Genomic DNA, 21085 nt, shown 5'->3' with positions numbered 1-21085 from the left:
CCGACGCCCAGCGCGCCGCTGCCGGTGCCCAAAGAGACGCAGAGCGCGACAGACTACAAGCGCAACTAATAGAGCAGCTGATCAAAAGGACAACTCCCTCTCCCTCCGCCAGGGGTTCAAGGAACTCGTCGAGACAACAGTCAAGAGCAGCGTCTCCGCAACGAGCAAGCGACCCTGAACTTGACCAACAGACCGAGTCTAGACCCCCCGCAGATCCCCTTCCCATACCGGTCCAAGCGAGACCCAGCTACAAGGAAGGAGCGGCCTACACTGCGGAGAAGCTAAATAAACGATTACAGGATCTGGAAGATTTGATAGAAGAAGAAGAGAGAGAAGAGGAGAACCAAGCCCGACGACAGCACAGTACTCCACCGGACCAGGAGGTCCCATACAGTCCAGGCTATACCCCCGCGGCGCTGCGCTACAGACCCCCGACTCTATTCACGGGTGAGCACGACGCACGACCAGCCCCGAGGAACAGTACCTGGACCAGCGGGCCATGGTACCCTGCCAGTACCAGCCCACAGCGAGGCGCAAGAGGGGACTCGCCCAGGAGGTCTCTCCCCCAACGCTCGCCGATGTATCAGCCATCCACGGCGTCATACAACGCCACGCCGTCATTTCCAGACTTCGCCTATGAGAGTCGAGCACAGTACACGGAGCTCCGGATGTGCTTAGAGACAATGATGGTGGAGGTCGCTGATGAACGCCACAAGTATGCAATATTATTGAAGCACCTGAAAGTACCGCGAGCGCACAATATAGCGCTAGCCTATGCTACCTCCTCGACCCCATACACAGCGGCCCTTGCAGCGCTGGATCAAAGATATGGACGTATATGGGATTACGTAATCCAGGAGATAAGGCATATTGACCGCCTACCCCCAGCCACAGACAATCGCTCACTAGACGACCTGTCAATCAAAGTGCAGTCCCTGGTGGGGATGCTGGGAGCTCAACGGGAGAAGGGCAGGCATGAGCTGTACGCCAACTCTAACGTTGAGAGGATTTTGGAGAAGCTGCCACCCGCAAGACAGGAGCGCTTTCGGCGGCAGAGGGACTACCGAGATCCCGACGGCCCCGAGCCATCCCTCCTTGATCTGGCCGACTTCCTGGCGAGAGAGGTCAGCAGCTTACGACTGGACACCTTCGGGCGGAGCACGCCAAGCTCCAGAGAGGGACCCAGGAGAATAAGTGATGGAAGAAGATCGGTGACTGTCATGCACCAATCAGAGTCAGTACCGAGCAGTAAGAGTCACAGCACCCCCTCGAGAAAGGAGAAGTGGAAGATAGCGTGTCCCTACTGTGAGAAAGAACACTGGCTGTCACAATGTGACTCATTCACAAAGATGAATGCAGAAGAAGTGAGCCAATGGATAAAGTCCAACCGGCGCTGTTATCGATGTGCGCGGCCCCACATGGCAGCCGAATGCCGCCTAAAGAAAAGGTGCAGCCGGTGCGATGGAGCCCATCTAGATATACTACACGATAGTAACGGAGCGGCACCAAGGCAAGTGTCATGTACATTGACCCCGCCAGCAGCAACGGAGCTCAAGTGCTCTTAAAGGTAGTCCGTGTGACATTGAGCTACCAGGATAAAGTCATGGACACTTACGCCGTCCTTGATGACGGGTCAGAGAAGACCCTTCTGCTCGCCTCCGCTGCGACTCAGCTGGGACTGCGGGGGAGCAAGAACGAAATGACGATTCGGACAATAAGAAGAGATTTAAAGACGATAAAGGGCGAGAATGTCTCCTTCACTATCGCAGCCAACGGGCAGCCAGAGCGACGGTACAAGATCACAAATGCTTTCACCAGCCAAGAAATAGGACTATCGCAGTACACCTACCCTGTCACCAAGTTGATGGATAAATATGTGCACCTGCGTCAATTACCTATCCCGCTCATAGACGGCGCTACCCCGACCCTGTTGATAGGCTCCGACCATGCAGAACTCATAGTCCCGATTGACCGGGTCCATACAGGCCCCCGAGGCTGTCCTGCAGCAGTCGAGACCCGCCTAGGATGGACATTGCAAGGCCCCCTCGCTAAATCTCTCAACCGAACAGCAGCCACTAGCTGCTTCCACTCCAGAACGACAGAAGAAGACACCACTCTCCTGCAGCATGTCGAGAGGCTATGGACCCTAGAGACAATGCCCTTTAAGAACGAAAAGAAAGACATTCGCTCTAAAGAAGACATTTACGCCATCAACCTACTCGAGCAGGGGACAAAGAGAGTCACAGTCGGCGGAGTGATGAGATACGCAACTCCACTCCTGAGGCGAGAGGGAATGCCCCCCTTTCACGCGAAGAAAGACGCCACGGAGCGCTATCTACTGAACACAGAGCGGCGCCTAGCCAAAGACCCCGCTCAACAGAGTGTGTACCGAGCTGAGATCGAGAAGCTAATCACAGCGGCACACGTAACAAAGATTGACATTAAAGAGGCCGATCAGACGACCGAATCATGGTACGTGCCGCATCACAAGGTCCATCACAATGGCAAGGATCGCATTGTGTTTAACTGCAGCTACCAGATCGGATCCCAAAATCTGAATAAAGAGCTCTTGCCCGGCCCCACACTCGGCCCCTCCCTACTAGGCGTGCTACTGCGCTTCCGCCAGGACAAGGTGGCTATAAGCGGGGATATCAAAGGCTCTGCTACGGTTCCTATGGAGAGAGAAGATCGGAGATGAGAACCCATCCATCTACCAGTGGGAAGTACTCCCCTTCGGAACCACATGCAGCCCGTGCTGTGCTACCTTTGCACTACAGAAACACGTCACAGAGGACCCAGCAGCAGATGAAGAGGTCCAACACAGTGTGAAGAACAGTTTCTACGTGGACAACTGTCTACAAAGCGTCTCGACATAAGAGGAAGCCGAGGCTCTCCTAATCAAGTTACGCGCCTCCCTAATCAAAGGAGGCTTTGATCTCAGGCAGTGGGCCAGCAGTGACCCGCACGTATTGCGCAGCCTCTCCTCCACAGACAAGGCTGCCAGCAGCGAGACCTGGATGGCGACAATCCCAGGAGAAGCCCAAGAAATGACACTAGGATTAGTCTGGCGCTTCAAAACAGACTCGCTCCACTATAGACACAAACCCTTGGCTCCAGAGCAAGGAAGGTCGGCGGCGATACCGACCACCCGACGGAGTGTGTACAGAACACTCGCCAGACAATATGACCCGTTGGGATGTATTCTACCTTACACCACCAGGGCAAAGATGATTGTACGAGCACTATGGGACAAGGACCAGGGCTGGGACGACCCAATACCCGCACACCTTGCCTCAACATGGAGAGAGTGGGAGACGGACCTCCGCTCACTCCCAGGTGTCAAAATACGCCGCAGCTACTTCCCATCCACAGTGAGGCCAGAGACATGCGAGATTGAGCTACACGTCTTCAGCGACGCCTCCGAAGTAGCCTACGGATCGGTTGCCTATTTGCGTGCCCAAGAGATGGGAGGAGAGATACACACTGCTTTCATACTGGCCCGCTCAAGAATAGCCCCACGTAAGCAACAATCTATCCCACGTCTAGAGCTCTGCGCAGCCCTCGCAGGAGCGCATCTAGCCACGTTAATCCAACGTGAACTCACCATTCCGGTGCATAAAACAATCTTGTGGTCAGATTCCACGACAGTACTCACATGGATTAAGTCTGATTCATGCAGATACAAAGTCTTCGTGGGAGTCAGAGTCACCGAGATTCAAGAATTAACAGAAGAAGCAAGCTGGAGGTATGTGGATACCAAACACAACCCAGCTGACGTCATCACCCGGGGAATGTCCCTGGATGACCTAACCCGTCGCAACATCTACAGTGACGGACCGGCATTCCTCCAGCTCCCGGAAGGAGATTGGCCTACGCCCACCCCGAGGGAAGCAAGTAACGAGGAGGCTGAGAACAAGAAGCCTATGTTCTGTGGACTGAGCACTGTCGCCTCCACAGACCCCAACATAGATGACTGCATTACCCTAGAGAGTGCGCAACAAAGAACATTCCTGCGGCACCACCCAGAGATTCAGTCCACCACTGACATGTCAGCAGCTGACTACGAAGAAGCAGAACTTCTTCTACTACAACGAGCCCAGAGAGTCTCGTTCCCCGATGAGCTAGACTGTCTACAGGGAGGAAACCCCGTCCCATCAGACAGCAGACTGATTCACCTGGCACCAGAGAGTGACGCACATAATCTCATCAGAGTGGGTGGTCGCCTGCGGAGAGCCCCCGATCTACCAGATGACATTAAGCACCCGATCGTCTTGAACAGCCGACACAAGGTCACAGAGCTGATCATAAAGAAATACGACGAGGATGTACACCACGCAGGAGCAGAGAGAGTCTTCGCGGAGATCAGACGTCGTTATTGGATATTGCAAGGGAGAGAAGCAGTACGGCGCTTCCAGCGAACCTGTCTAGACTGCCGTAAGTGGCGCGCGCAGCCCAGCATACCACGGATGGCTGACCTACCCCCCTGTCGCCTCCGAATCGGCGACAAGCCATTCCACTCCACAGGCATGGACTGTTTTGGCCCGTTGTATATAAAGAGAGGAAGAGGCACCGAGAAGCTGTGGGGTATTGTATTCAAATGCATGACCACCAGAGCGATACATATCGAGCTCCTTCCGACCATGAGCACAGACTCATTCCTTATGGCCTTCCGGAGATTCATATCACGGAAAGGACAACCGTCTACATTGTTGTCTGATCACGGGACCAACTTCAAAGGCGGAGAAAGAGAGCTGAGAGAGAGCTTCCAAGCTATGGGCCCAGAACTTAAGACCCACCTCGCTCCAGCCCAGATTGACTTCCAGTTTAATCCCCCGAACGCACCCCACTTCGGTGGAACCTGGGAACGAGAAGTACGTTCTATAAAGACAGCCCTGTATGCCGTACTCGGAGCCCAGACTGTGGCAGAGGAAGTCCTAATGACAGTCCTCACGGAGATCGAGGGAGTATTGAACTCAAAGCCCCTCGGTTACGTCTCCAGTGATGTAGCAGATGTCGACCCAGTCACCCCCAACACACTCCTAATGGGGCGGCTGGACCCCGCGCTACCCCAGACAATGTACAGGCCTGAAGAAGCGAACGGCCGAAGAATGTGGAGGTACAGCCAAGTACTAGCTGACAAGTTTTGGAGCAGCTTCCTACTTCACTACCTACCGTCTCTACAGACCCGCCAGAAGTGGGTAAAAGAGAGAGACAATTTGACAGAAGGAACAGTCGTCATGATAGTTGACCAGTCACTCCCCAGAGCTATGTGGCCGGCTGGCCGCGTAAGCAAAGTGATCACCGGTGCCGATGGCAAGGTCCGAGCAGCTGAAGTACTCGTCCAAGGGCGCACCTACACACGGCCCGTGGCGAGGCTCATAGAACTGCCCCGACTCCCAGATACTATCGATGATGACCATGACCCTATGACTTTGTGAGTTGACTGACCCTTACAGCGGACCTTGAGTGGAAGACAGTGCGGTTAATCTGTCTCTGCTTAGCTAATTAGGTGGGACTAATTAGGGGGCGGCTGTTGTGAAGGATCAGATTAAACCGAATATGTATATTTATTTATATATATATATTTAATTGTATTTGTATATCGTTTGATATCCCCTGTATATTCCTTGTACAATATGCATTGAATATCCCCGTTTCTACTAAACAGCCCATAATAGTTTCATTCTACCATTGGACGAGAACCTGGCGCCAGGTTGCCATACCCCTAGGTCCAAGTTCAATCGTGCCGCCTAACATGTCGAGGCAACCCCCGGTTCCGCGCAGTAATATGCCGGGCGAAATACGAATGGTACTATTTGTTCATAGCGCATATATATATGGCGCTCGTAAAGTAGAACTTTCCTTTTAGTCCAGTTCTTTACCCTCCAACAGAGTGACAGACGCAAAAGCCTCCCCACGACGCACGTGCGGTGTAGTAAGGCCTACTTGGCCCAGAATAGGCATTGAGATATCGTGTAGATTAATAGTTGAATGGTCATAGTTTGGCACCATACCGTCGAGTTGGACGTATTCTATTAAGCTAATAATAGTCTATTTATGTATGGTGCATAGTTCGGTTAGAGTCCTACAGTTATCAGTACCCCCATCGTTCCTGACGTTATCTGGACGCTTATCCAGGCTGGTCAGACCCCTAGTGGTGATTGCATCCGAGGAGCTCCGGTTCAAGAGCGACTGGACCTGTATATTGGATTACTCTACCCCGACGACGGCGAGCCTTCCACGGCTCTTGGATTATGCTTTGTGTGCTTTGATTATTCCATGGATAAAGGCCAACACTGCCGAGTGTTGGAATTACCCCCCGGAGAGGACTCCAGGTGAGGCGGCGCTCTACACGTGAGGTCGCACCACGTCTCTCCGTTGTGGACCGGCAGATACCGTTCCACAGAGGGTCCAGCTGTATTCGTCTGCGGCCCGAGGTTCTGTGGGCACCGTGTCCAAGACTTTGGATTCTCCCAAGACACCGTCGGCCAGATGGGATACCGCCAGCGGCTTCTCTAACCCCCCCCTCCTACTGTCTTACAACCAGCGGGACCCCCCCCCCCCCTTAGTGTATCCAGCTATAATCATTTAAGTACCATCGCTATCGTTTCCTAAATATTCCAGGTTGTATACTTACTCCCTGCGCAACCAGAGATTGGACATTCAATGTTGATTTACCTACGAATACTCATTTGCCATAAAAGTGCATATTCAATATTTCAAATCATAAATGTAATTAAGTGAATGTTGTATACACCTTTTGCTGTATTAAATATTCGATTTGGTACATTTGTGTTGGTTCGTTTCATCAGGTGGGAAAGTGTTCATCATACTTATATCTTGTATTGGGTGGCCAGAAGTTAAAGTACATGAGGTAGTGGTATTAAATATCATATCTAACAATACAGTCAGGGAATTGTACCCCTCAGTTACAATGTACTTGTGTGTGTGGAGGGGGGGGGGGGGGCGATATCACTGAAGTTTGGTGCTCTTGACTTTTAAGTGGTGGCCACTGGCAATCTCCTGTATGTATGTATATTATTAGATCCTAACAACTGTATGTATGTATTTATGTATGTATATTATTTAGGGGTGCTCGATATTGGCTTTTTTACCGATACCGATATTGTCCAACTCTTAATTTCCGATACCGATATCAACCGATACCGATATATGCAGGGTTTCCCCCCCAAAAATCGGAATAATTTCAGGTAATTAACATTACATATCTCTTGTTGTGGAATTAACACAACATTATGCATACTTTTGACAATAAATAAAATCAGAATTTGTTCTTACTTGCTTGCCTGGGTAAATAAAGGTTATGGAAATGTAAAAAGATTTTTATTTTATTTTATTTTTGAAAAAAAACGAGTTCAACTTTTGGAGAGGAGCGCGGCTCATCAAGGTAACTTTTTTCGACCGACCAATCAACATCGAGCAAGTGGCTGAGCCGCGGCAGTCGCGAGACTCATGAAAACGCTCTGAGCTTTTTTATTTTGCTTTTCAAAGCGGTCCGCCTCGAAAAAACTTCCGCTATGGACACAAGCCCTATATCTTCCTTTCCTCAAAGCAGTAATGGAACAATTATGCTTGCAACATGCGGTAGCAACGAAATGACACAGTTAAATATGTTACATCTTCCCTTCCCTGGAGCAGTAATGGAACAATTATGCTTGCAACATGGGGTAGCAACAAAATTACACAGTTACATGGCACAGTCCATCTGAACTCCAGGTCACAGCTAAACGAGGCAATATTCCCGTGGGCTTGTTGTGCAGGGATAGTGGCATGGGGGAGTGCTCCACTTATGAAAATAGTTTGGGTTATGATATTACCTACAAGCTAACCCCCACAGAATAATATTACCTACAAGCTACAGTAACCCCCACAGAATGAACCACATCATAAAAAGATCACACCCCATTCACGCAGATGCTGGGGAAAACCCACCCCGGCAATTTTACTAGACCTGCTGATGGCATAATGCCACATCAACTTTGACCCCCCCATTCCATGTTTGTACCTTTCACACAGAACGGCGAGGCGGAATAATGGGGTATGGTTCCGTCTTTGAACGGGCAGTGTGAAAGGGGCTATAGTCTTGTAGTCACCCTGGGTCTCCCTCCTTGGGTGAACTCTCTGAATCCTCTCCCCCACCCTCCTGCTCCAGCACTTGCCTTGCTGTCTGCTCCGTGTCCCCCACAGCCTGTGGAGGGGGTTGTACTTCCGGGAGAGACCTGAGATTGTGTTTTGTTTCTCCTCACCTCTCCTGAGCCTGTCTCCACTACAGTACATACGAGCGAGGAGTATCTGCTTTTCTCAGCACTGTGGCTGGTTCTCTTGTGTTTGTGACCCAGACCCACTGACCCGCTTTCAGCAGCTCTTTGTCTGTGATTAAAGTCCACTGTTTCAGCCATCTGTCCTTGTCCACAAATGCCTTCCTGAGGGTATCATTGGTTCAGGGTGGAGGGGTTGACATTTTGCACACACCTCACACCGGGCCAGCACTTTTGAGCACTTAGTCCCGGCCACCACACCGAGTGCTGGGCTCTCAGCCTGCATTTGGTTGTCCCCATACGTCCCTCATATAGTTTGGGCAGCATTTCACTCTGTGATGTCTCTGGTATAACCGTGCTTTGCCCTTTCATCAGTAGGTCACCATTCAGGTGTAACTCACTTTGGTGCCACCCAATAGTGCCTGCTGTAGCCATCCTCTCTTGCACTGTAGTATCAGCTGACTGCAGATGGAACCCTGCTGCATCTGTTAGAGTTTAAGCTGGGATGCAGGTAAGTTATCACGTACTGGGCTGATGAACACTTGCACCTTCCCCTCCAGCGGTGCTTCGTCCTCTTCTCAGTGGGTGTCTGATCGGGGGCCCTGGGGAGTGTGTCTGCTGTGATAAGTGCCTTCCCTGGCACACATACTATATTCCATGTGAACCTTAGCAATCTGAGGCAGAATAGCTGGACCCTGGGAGGCAAGTCGTCCAAGTTCAAGTGTTCCTTTATTAATCCCCTTAGCAGCCTAGGGGAGAGGGGAGGAGAGGTACAGGCAGACAAGATAATAATAGCAATAGTAATGGAGTAGAACATTATAGTGGAATGGCAGAATTCCATCAGTAATAATAATGATAATAGCATGGTACATATCGTAGTAGCACACTGCGCCATGCAGTGTTTAGTATTAAGAGTCATTCAGTGCTAACAGTTATCAAGTTCTCCAGCTGTTTGTTCTCCAACTATTGGCAGCAGTCCAGTCATTGCCCTTTGCCAGTAGATCCCTCAGATCAAATCAAATCAAATGTATTTGTAAAGCCCGCAATCACAGTTAATGTCCCCATGGGCCGGACAAGTCTTCTTTAAACAAGTCAAGAAGAAACATCACAATAAATCAAGAACAAAAAAAACACACCATGAAATCCAAAATAAATGTAAAATAAATAAATGCTAACACTCCCAGACATGTTGCAACCACTCCTCATTGGTTTGGTAGTGTCAGCAAACTGAGGGATAAACATTGCTATATATGTGGACATTCCCAAGAAGCGCCTAACATCCGCTGTGGTCTGAGGGGGTGGGCATGTCCATGATACATGTATCATTATATCCTAACTAGATATGTCCGATATTATCGGCCTACCGATATTATCGGCCAATATTGGCATTTGACAATTGACAATGTAATATTGGAAATTATCGGTATCGGTTTAAATAAAAAATATATTATAATTATATTTAAAAAAAAAATGTTACCTTTATTTACCCAGGCTAGCAAGTAAGAACAAATTCTTACTTTATTTATTGTCAAAAGTATGCATAATGTTGTGTTAATTCCATGACAAGAGATATGTAATGTTAATTACCTGAAATTATTAAGTGTTTTTTGGGGGGGGGGGGGGGGGGGGCCTGCATATATCGGTATCGGTTGATATCGGTATCGGAAATTAAGAGTTGGACAATATCGATGTATCGGATATCGTAAAAAAAATAACAATATCGAACATCCCTAATCCTAACAGTTGTATGTATGTGTGCTGTGCAGTGCCAGGTCACAAGGGTCAGTTGGTGTTTGGGGAGCTACACGGCCGCAAGTGTGTCTGCATGCAGGGACGCTTCCACTTCTACGAGGGTTATGACATACATACGGTGAGCACATACACACACATACACACAGTGAGCACATACAGTACACACACATACACATGGTGAGCACATAAGTGGTTTCCTGTTTGTAAACATGCTTTGCTTGGGCCAATCGTGACTGAGTCATTGAGCTGCTCTGAGATGCCACACTTAAAGTACAATAGATAACAAAAAGGAAACGGAGAAACCACAACCCTCACCAAAAACATCGGGATGTAATTTGGCCACATTAGCGTGTCTGTAAGTGTGACACTCTCACCTGTTATGCAGTAGGCCTATGTTTTGGCATGGATGGATGGTTGAGATTACTAGCTTGGCTGACAAATGTGAAGATAATGTAGCCTGCCCCATTGTTCTGATCAGAATTATGTGCCAGAATTATGTTGAAACAGATGGAATTCACAAATACTGAATAATTCATAAATTGACACTCCAGTGTTCAGATCATTCAGAGAGTTCAGAGAGCTCAGAGCGTTCAGAGCGTTCAGAGAGTTCAGAGAGTTCAGAGAGTTCAGATAGTTCAGAGCATTTAGAGAGTTCAGAGAGTTCAGGGTGTTTAGAGAGTTCAGAGAGTTCAGGGTGTTTAGAGAGTTCAGAGAGTTCAGAGCGTTCAGAGAGTTCTGGGTGTTTAGATAGTTTAGAGAGTTTAGAGAGTTCAGAGCGTTCAGAGCCTTCAGAGCATTGGACCTCATGGACCAACGGACTTACGACAAAGGTTATGAGCAAATTTCATTGTAGCTCCACTTACGACCTTTTCGGGCAGATTTTGCGATGCACTAACGTATCCTTCTCAGGGATTCGCTCGTAGCTAAGAGCAGGATTTACGAGTGCGGAAGAGCAGTCGTAAGTCAGACAGACTGGTGTGTGCCGTGTTCTTAAGGGATTTGACATTGCTTATTGTAGACATTGTAAGAGCCAGTGAAGAAACATTCCACTGCTCATCTTGCCCGGACAACAGAATGTCCAAGTTCGACAGCGATTAATTGCACGGATGTAGGATGAATAAAGCCTTTCTTGGTTTTGACTTCCTTGATTTTGTCACTATTATTAGATACAGTTTACAATGTATCTCAAGAACTAAACACATCACTTCAGTAATACTCAAACAAGGGTGTCAGGGAATTGTGCGTTTTATTTGGTCCAGGGGAACCGCAAGCGCTTCCATCATCATTAGCGAACCTCTCCAGGCTGTTGGCAACACTCTTCTGGCCTTCCAGCATCGCCTGGACCATGTTGCCCACGGGCACTGGGTGGTGGACGGTTCTATCTACAGTATGACTATAGGGTCTTTATACCTGTATCACTGTACATATTAATACTGCAACTCTGCACATGCATCTCATGAGTACTATTACTCAGTAGTATTTATATATTTTATACCCAGTTTAATAACCTGTGCATTGTATGTTACTATTGCACTTTACAGTTACATTTCGCTGCTGGCGGGACAAAACCTCATAACTCCTAAAACCCAACTTTTCAGCAGATGAAAACAACGAACACAGATTTGAGGGCGAATAGAGTTACGAGGTTTAGACAGATGATTGGTTTAATGCGTTCCCATTGTGTAGACTTTGTAAAACCACACACACATGGAGGATGATCTACTGAGTTGATTAAAAAAATTAAATAAAAAATTAAATTAAATATGGAGTTAGGAGGTTTTGTCCCGCCAGCAGCGATTTGTATTGTGGTTAGATGCCAAACTTATTTTCGTTGTATTGTACTTGTGTTGTATGATGCCAATACATTTGAATCTAATCTAGCTTCCTGTTGAATACAGGGGTCAGCACATCACAGATGCAATGCTGAGCCTCTCGCTTCCGGTATAAGGAGTTGTTGAATCAGTTTTGCACACGCCTCCTTTGCCTTATAAGGATCTGGTGGCCGTGTCTGTATGCAAATGCAGGTGTACGAGAACGTGCTTCCAGTTTGACCCCTTAACACTTTGAGTGCCAGCGACGAGAATTCTCGTTAGTTCATGCCAACCGTTGAGTGCCAACCGACGAGAAATCTCGTTTTTAATCGTTATTTTTTTTATTATCGATTTCCATAAATTTTTCATCAATCTAGCCTCACGTTACCAGTGGGGATCTGTCTGAGCTCGAACAGGGAAAATACCGCCCCCTATCGTCTCTCCGGATGGTATTGCACCCCATTGGATTGGACTGAATGAAATGGATGGGGGAAAAAGAGTCCGGATTCCACATTTTACTTGTCAGGCATGTAATCCGAGCCTATTGCATCGCCCACCATCAGAACAGCGTGGAATTTGTCTTTCGACCACCCAGCGTTGGATCAATAAACACAATCGATATTTGGAATGGCGATCAGGAATTGGAATAATCTTTTTGGAGAACATCTGATCTGAGGTAAGGAATCTATTTTACCAGTCTTGGTATAATCAGAGATGTTTTCACCTATATATCAACGTGTCCCATTATGTGTGTGTGTGTGGCTGTGAGTGTCTGTGTGCTGATCAGGAAATAAGATAATCGATTTTTCAGCCCGCTTCTATAGCGTGCATAAGTACACATATACTATCGATAATCTAGCGTTTATTTGAAAACGATTCATAAATAGGCAGAAAAATGACAACGTGTTTTGTGTATTACAGTAAAGCGTGATTCCTGCAGAATCTTTTTTTTCTGAAGGTTTCACAAAACAAGCGTTTTTCAAAATGGTATAAAATGGAAATGAACCGATTAAAAAACAATCCATTTCGACAATGTTGACTGCAAACAAGTCATTGATAAGCGACGGTCGTATTAGACACATAGCCATAATTTAAGATATAGTTTATGCATTCACAAATGTGAGCGCTCTGTCATTGAATAGAGCGTTGGCACTCAACAGGGTATCTAGGACTGGCACGGCTGGCACGGAAAGTGTTAACAGTCCTGCACATTTTGTATAAAACGCCTGTAGATTGCATACCCAAAGTCATTTGCGATTTATTACCCCTTATGGCACATGCATGAGTCTGGTCTCTTTTGAAAGGTAACATTCTGAAGTTTCTTACACAATAAAGAAAAATCACTTTGAGTGCTAATGTAATAGGGAAACAGAGGTTTGAACACACTCAAATTAAATATTTGCTTCTTACTTTTGTGTTGACTTGTTGCCAGATGCCTGTTTTTGGGTTCCAATTGAGAGGTAGGAGCTGGAAAACATAACGGTTCCATAGCCTGAAGTCTTATAGGTCCAAAGTTTATAAAAATCCCACGGAAAATGAGTGTTTTACAAAGGTTTTTGTAATGTGTCTACCGCAATAATTCAGCGTGATTATCCAAAATGGCCGCCCCGCTTCCATTCATTCAGACGCGTGATTTAAAACAAAGGACTTGTTGGTCTTCTTCTGCCCCCTTCTCGTTGCAATCAGCTCTCGTCTGGGATCGTCTTTGTCAGATCACAACCCACCACAGCTTTATGCTTACAGAAGGGAGTAGGAACTTAAACATGTGACTGATACATCATTTATATTGTTCATTGTTTCTGCTTCACGTCTGTTTCCTGAACCGTTCATGAATCCCTTTGGTACTTTGGACTCCAAAGGAATTGTAATGCTCTTTATTTTGATTGGAGTATGGGGTTGCATATACAAACACCCTTATTCGATAGTGGCACTTATTGTAACTTTTCAAGGAGGTTTGTAGCTTCAAACAGTGCTCTAGGGACCCAATGTTCCTTTGAGGACAGTTTGTTTATTCAGTTATGAAAATATAAATTAGAAATGTTTCACTTGTCTGACTTCACTTCCCAAAATGTACACATTGCACCTGTAAGAGGGTTTCACAGTACAAATCCTTCACTCGCTTTATGATATATATCGGATAGGAGAGACTGACTAAGCAGAACCACAGAACAAAGACATGGAGTTGAGATTAGATTTTAGGTATTTTCCTGGGGGAAGGTGTCCTCAATCTCAATCCTCAATCAAGCAGAGCTTGTTAAAAATGTTTCCGGCAATTAAATATTAGATTTAATCTCTCACCATGCCACTCAGACACATGAGACATAGTGCAACTCTTAACATGTTCTTCAGTAGTGTGTTTTTCTTTTCTTTTTTCTTTCAGCCTCAGTTATTAGTTAATTCTATCATATTTATGACAGAGTTATACTGTGGTACAATAACAGTCTTTTGACCCTTCGTGCTTTAAAGTGCGTACAGTAGCACAGCTGACAGCTTTGGCTAACATTTACCACAGTATGTGTGTTTAAACGATCAGCACAAGGACAATCTGCAGTAAGGAAACCAGCTGGTGTTTCTCATTTACCCGAATAACACTGCAATCATAATATTCTTGCTCAGACTTTCATTCCTTTAGCAATTCAATTATGTGTTGTGCGGCCTTCTGAATTGTTCCATTTAACCCTCTATCGATCAGTAAAATACAGCAGTAGAAATTATATTTCTACTATTTCTAATATTATAGTAGCAATATAGTAAGTAAGTAGATAAGTAAGTAATACATAGTATAGTAATACACTAGCGGTAGCGGTACGTGTATTGATTAGGGTGTAATGGTACATGTATTAATTAGGGGTGTAATGGTACGTGTATTGATTAGGGTGTAACGGTACGTGTATTAGGGTGTAGCGGTATGTGTATTGATGAGGGTGTAACGGTACATGTATTGATTAGGGGTGTAACGGTATGTGTATTGATTAGGGGTGTAACAGTATGTGTATTGATTAAGGTGTAACGGTACGTGTATTGATTAGGGGTGTAACGGTACATGTATTGATTAGAGGTGTTGCGGCATGTGTATTGATTAGGGTGTAACGGTACGTGTATTGATTAGGGGTGTAACGGTACATGTATTAATTAGGGTGTAGCAGTACGTGTATTGATTAGGGGTGTAACAGTACGTGTATTGATTAGGGTGTAACGGTACGTGTATTGATTAGAGGTGTAGCGGTACGTGTATTGATTAGGGTGTAACGGTACGTGTATTGATTAGAGGTGTAACAGTACGTGTATTGATTAGGGTGTAACGGTACGTGTATTGATTAGAGGTGTAGCGGTACGTGTATTGATTAGGGGTGTAACGGTACGTGTATTGATACATTTATATTTACATTTAGTAATTTAGCTGACACTTTTATCCAAAGCGACTTACAAATTCTGTATGACAAGTCAGCAGGAAGGGTACAACTCTTATAGCTGAGTAACAATGTTCATCAAACAGTGCTGAAACTTTGGTGCTGCAATGTTGAGTGCATATTAGTAAATACTAGGGATGTTTGATATTTATATATATATATATTTATATTTTTTTTATCGATATCCGATATACCGATATTGTCCAACTTTTAATTTCCGATACCGATATCAACCGATACCGATATATGCATATATGCAGGGTCCCCCCCCCCCCCCCACCCCCCCCCCCCCCCCAAAACACAACATTATGCAAACTTTTCACAATAAATAAAATAAGAATTTGTTCTTACTTGCTTGCCTGGGTAAATAAAGGTTAAATAAATGTAAAACAAATAAATAATAATAATTTTAAACCGATAACGATAATTTTCGATATTACATTTTAATGCCAATATCAGTAGGCCGATAATATCGGACATCTCTAGTAAAGACATATTAGTATATTAGGAAGAGTGCATGATAGTATAAGACAGGTTATGAAGGTTATTGTTTTAATTTTTTAATTTCAGATATTGATTGAACAAGTGTGTTTTTAGTCGACGGCGAAAGATTGATCAGGTTTCGGCTGTCTGAGAATAGGCGGCTTCTCTTCGATGACCTTCCCGGAGCTCGGACAGGAGTGGGTCTGAGGCGGCCAGAGGATGTAGAGTGGAGGGGTCTTGAGGGTGTGTAGTTAGAGACCATTGACCAGAGGTAGGCGGGAGCTGTTCCCTTCGCTGCGCGATATGCCAGGTCGAGGACCTTGAAGGGAATTTGTGCTGTGATGGGGAGCAAGTGCAGGTCCCTAAGAAGCGGGGTAACATTTGGTAGGTTGGAGATCAGACGGGCGGCTGCGTTCTGAATGAGTTGAAGAGGCTTGGTGGCGGTGGTTGGTAGACCAGCGAGCAGTGCATTGCAGTAGTCGAGGCGAGACATGACTGTTGATTGGACAAGGAGTTGGGTGGCTTCTTTTGTCAGGAAGGTGGCGGATCCTTCTCACATTGCTCAGGAGGAACCTGCAGGTTCTGGTCGTTGCGACGATGTGAGCGAAGAAGTTCAGCCGGTCGTCAAGGACTACACCAAGGTTCTTGGCGGTCGGGGACGAGGCTACGGCTACATTTTCCACTGTGATGGAAAGGTCGGTCTTAACGCGGAGGATTTGGCCGGCAGGTGAAGCAGTTCTGTTTTGCTTAGGTTCAGTTTGAGGTGGTTGGTCCGCATCCAGGCGGAGATCTCGGACAGACAGGCCGAGATCCGCTCAGAGACATGGATATCTGAGGGAGCAAAGGAGAGGAAGAGTTGAGTATCATCAGCGTAGCAATGATACGAGAAGGCACGAGACGTGATTTCTCAAAAACTAAATCACTGGAGCAAAGCCTTTTTAAATGTCCTAAAATGGGCTTTGTAATCGACAGGATAGACATGTAAAAATCCAGAATCCTTTTAACCTGCGCCAGTCGGAACTGAACAGAACTGATCTAAACCCAATTCAGCTCACCACGGTTCAGCACTGACTATAAGCTCTCATCCTCATTCATCTACAATAAAATTAATTAAGCAAATTTTTGATACGGTTCACCAAAGCTGAACCGATCTCACCTGTACTCAAATCAACTCACCTCAAATCAGCAGATGGGGTCATTTCATGTTCTCTACTCAGAGCCGAGAGCTTTCTGTCTCTTGGCGTGACGTCTTGCTCCCCACTCTGTTTCTCCAGGTGACATACCCGGTGCGCGTGTTCTTCATGCTGGGCGTGGAGACACTGATTGTGACGAACGCGGCGGGAGGCCTGAACAGCAGCTTTAACGTGGGTGATATCATGCTGATTAAAGACCACATCAACATGCCAGGCTTTGCCGGACAGAACCCGCTGTGTGGGCACAACGATGAGAGGTAGGACAAGCCATGGACACACACACACACACACACACACACACACACACACACACACACACACACACACACACACACACACACACACACACACACACACACACACACACACACACACACACACACAGAGGAATTCACACACAAACGCACACACACATAATATGTTTGCTCTCACCTAATGTCACCTACTGAATAGCAGGTGAGATGCATTAGTCCAATCCAATCCACTTTATTTATAGAGCACATTTAAAAACAACAAAGTTGACCAAAGTGCTGTACAAGTCCCAAAAACATAAGATAAAAAGATAAAAGCACACAATAAAAACATATACAATATGTCACATAAAAAAGGCAGGTCTCTCAAACTGTTTAAAAACCAAAAGCCAAAGCAAATAAATGAGGCGTGATTTAAACACCTGCAGAGTGGGGGCCTGCCTAACATGCAGTGGCAGCTCATTCCAGAGCTTTGGGACTGACACTGCAAAAGCACGGTCCTCCCTAAGCTTCAGCCTGGACTTGGGAACAGCCAGGAGGAGCTGATAAGAGGACCTGAAGGACCTTGGAGGAACATAAGGTTCCAGCAGGTCCGAGAGGTAGCCCGTGCCAAGCCGTTGAGACATTTAAAAGCAAACAGTAAAACCTTAAAATCAATCCTAAAATGCACAGGAAGCCAGTACAGGGGAAATGTGCTCTTGCTTACGTGTTCCAGTTAGCAGACGAAAAGCGGCGTTCTGGAATAACTGCAAGCGAGAGAGGGAGGCATGACTGACGGCAACATATAAGGCATTGCAATAGTCAGGGCGAGATGTCATAAAAGCATGGATAACAGTTTCAAAAACACTACTGGATAAAAAAGGTTTGACCTTGGACAGCCTCCTAAGTTGAAAAAAGCTCTTTCCCACTACAGCATTGATCTGTTTGTCCAACTTAAGGTCACAATCGATCTTCACCACTAGATTGGTGACAGTTGGCTTCATAAAAAGTCCAAGGGGGCCCAAGTCACCAGGAGGAGACACATGCCCATTGCTGGGACCAAACACCATAACCTCCGTTTTACTGTCATTGAGAAGTAAACAATTTAATGCCAACCATGCTTTGACATCATCAAGGCATGCTAACAATGGTTTCAACGGGTTGCGATTGTTCCTTTTCAATGGCAGGTAGATCTGACTGTCATCTGCGTAGCAGTGAAAGGAGACGCCATGTTTTCGGAGTATAGATCCTAAGGGGAGGAAATATAGCACAAATGAAATTGGCCCAAGAATTGAGCCCTGGGGCACCCTGCAGGGGAGAGGTGCTGTGGAGGATACAGCATCTCCCAGGCTAACACAAAAACTTCTCTCAGACAAATATGACCTGAAAAACTCCAGGGCTGAGCCTTTAATGCCAACCCAGTGCTCCAAACGGGAGAGCAGAATATTGTGATCCACTGTGTCAAAGGCAGCAGTGAGATCCAAAAGCACAAGGATAAGAGAGTGACCAGAGTCAGTGGCCAAAAGGATATAATTAAAAACTCTTAAGAGTGCAGTCTTGGTACTGTGCAGTGCTCTAAGACCAAGATTTTGGAGAAAAACGGGAGCTTGGAAATAGCCCTGAAATTAGAGATGACAAAGGTTAGGCTTTTTAATTAGCGGTTGCACCACAGCATGTTTAAAAAATACAGGTCAACTTTGAGTTACTATATAATACTTGACATAATGGTTGCAATGAGGTACAATATAAACCTTTGTATTCCAATCTGCTTCCCTCTATTATAATACTAAGAGCATATATTATGGTTGAAGGGCTATGTTTATGTTGTTGGGTCTACACACGTGTGAGTAACGTTATCCCGGTCTGGTTTGCGATGGCTGTGTTTTTTTTCTTCTCTTCGAACCAAACTTTTATTTGATCTTTCCCCAAGATCTGAATTTGATACCGATCAATTCTGGTTCCGATTGGCTCTGATTCCGATCTGTCCGATCCGATCAGGACATCACTACTTTCACTTGATGCCACTGCACCCACCTGCAGGCATTTTACATCTCACCTACAAGCCATCTTGCATCTCACCTACAAGCCATTTTGCATCTCAAGCAACACATCTACCTGGAATTGTAACACCAAATGGTGCAAAGTGAAAGTAATCCCCTGTGTCCTCAGGTTTGGAGTGCGTTTCCCCTGCATGTCTGACGCCTACGACCGCTCGCTGAGTGCCCTGGCCTGGCAGACCGCAGAGGAGCAGGGCTGTGGCACCTTCGTACAGCAGGGTGTTTACTGCATGCTGGCCGGACCCACGTTTGAGACCATCGCAGAGTGCAAAGCCTTGCAGTTACTAGGAGCCGACGCTGTGGGTTAGTATTGGCTACCTCATACTGAATTAATATGCATTGTTTATATTAATGTATAATATATCTGATTGATTGATTTTTTTTAAATGCTTGTGTCATGCACACAAATTACCCAACCCTTGTGCTTTTATAAGGCACTGAAAATACAGTTGCTGTGTATTGTTCCATTATTTCATTACATTTCATTTCTACACATTATTATACAGCTTGGTCTTAAACAAAGTATTCTGCCTTCTCTCCCAAGCTTGGCAAATAAAATCCCTTCCTGAAGCAAAGTTTTTCATATTGATCCCACTACAAGGAAATTAACATGAATGGAGGACATTTCTAGAAAGTACTTCCCTTACGTTTCTCGTAGCTCACACACCAAACATAGTCTGTCGTCTTCTAGGGTGGCATTAAACCTGCCAGTCTCTAGGGCTAGTGGTAATGTCCATGGCCGTATCAGTGCACATAGGGATATTTGTCTTTTGTTGAACCCTTTCACTACCAAGAGTTACCCCTTTCACTGCAACACGACCAAGGGTTAACCCTTTCACAACCACACTACAGAAGGTTAACCCTTTCACTACAACACTACAGACGGTCAACTGTCTGTAGTGTGGTAGTGAAAGGTTAACCTTCTCTAGTGTGGCGGTGAAAGGGTTAGCACTGTAGCTATTCGTTTTTGTTTATACCATCAACAGACTTTTCTTTATACATGAGAAAGATTTGACTCCTCATGACTTCACACAATAACAATAACTAAGATAATATATATAGTTTTATCTTTGTACATCCTAGTTATATATCATTGGTTGCTTCTCCCTAAACCCCCACCAACCCCACTCATCTCGTACATTTGCTTTCTTTCTCTCTTCTTAGCCAACCACTTTTTTATTTTTATCTTTACTTATCTTTCTCACTGTTACTCCACCAATTCCTCTCTCTTTCTCTACCCTTTCCCTACTTAACTGCCCCTCCATGCCCTTATCTCTGGAGAACAGTAGCCGAGAATGACCATTTGAACGATTGTGTGTGTGTGTGTGTGTGTGTGTGTGTGTGTGTGTGTGTGTGTGTGTGTGTGTGTGTGTGGTGTGTGTGCGGGTGTGCGTGTGTGCGTGCGTGCGTGTGTGCCTGTGTGTGTGTGTGTGTGTGTGTGTCTCTCCCCGCCCCCCCTCCCCCCAGGTATGAGTACAGTCCCAGAGGTGATCGTAGCTCGCCACTGTGGCCTGCGCGTCTTGGGCCTGTCCCTCATCACTAACAAGGTGGTGACGGACTACTTCAGCAAGGAGAAGGCAAACCACGAGGAGGTGCTGGAGACCACTCGCCGCCGCACCCAGGACCTCCAGAGGCTCGTCAGCAATCTGGTAGCCAAGATGTAGAACCCTCCTGGCATTGATCTTCGGACCTGCTGAGAGAAGACTTAGGATGGGATCCAAACAAATCTCGCAGATTGCTGTTATTCAGCGATGGAATAAATCACAGGGCGGCAATTTACGGCTACTTGGCAAAAGTCACTGACAAGTTGATGAGTCCAGCTTTGAAAATAAGCTTTAGGGAAAGAGTAGGCTAAGTAGTATATAGAATA

General features: G+C 46.1%; 1 protein-coding gene across 1 annotated transcript in view; it reads left to right on the top strand.

The window, feature by feature from the left end:
* The window catches only part of pnp6 (purine nucleoside phosphorylase 6), a gene marked incomplete at its 3' end in the record, with an annotated part of 35884 nt that extends 15005 nt beyond the window's left edge, over nt 1-20879 (top strand). The window contains exons 3-6 of the mRNA XM_084334880.1: nt 10046-10149; nt 17010-17185; nt 19328-19518; nt 20683-20879. Of these exons, the coding sequence (XP_084191006.1) occupies nt 10046-10149; nt 17010-17185; nt 19328-19518; nt 20683-20879 (668 nt within the window). The remainder of the gene's footprint in view (nt 1-10045; nt 10150-17009; nt 17186-19327; nt 19519-20682) is intronic.
* Nucleotides 20880-21085: the final 206 nt, after the last annotated feature.

This window comes from Notolepis coatsorum (assembly GCF_963971535.1).
Source record: "Notolepis coatsorum genome assembly, chromosome: 18".
Taxonomy (NCBI): domain Eukaryota; kingdom Metazoa; phylum Chordata; class Actinopteri; order Aulopiformes; family Paralepididae; genus Notolepis; species Notolepis coatsorum.
Note: the sequence above shows the minus strand (reverse complement) of the source record. Positions and strands in the feature narration are given on the sequence as shown.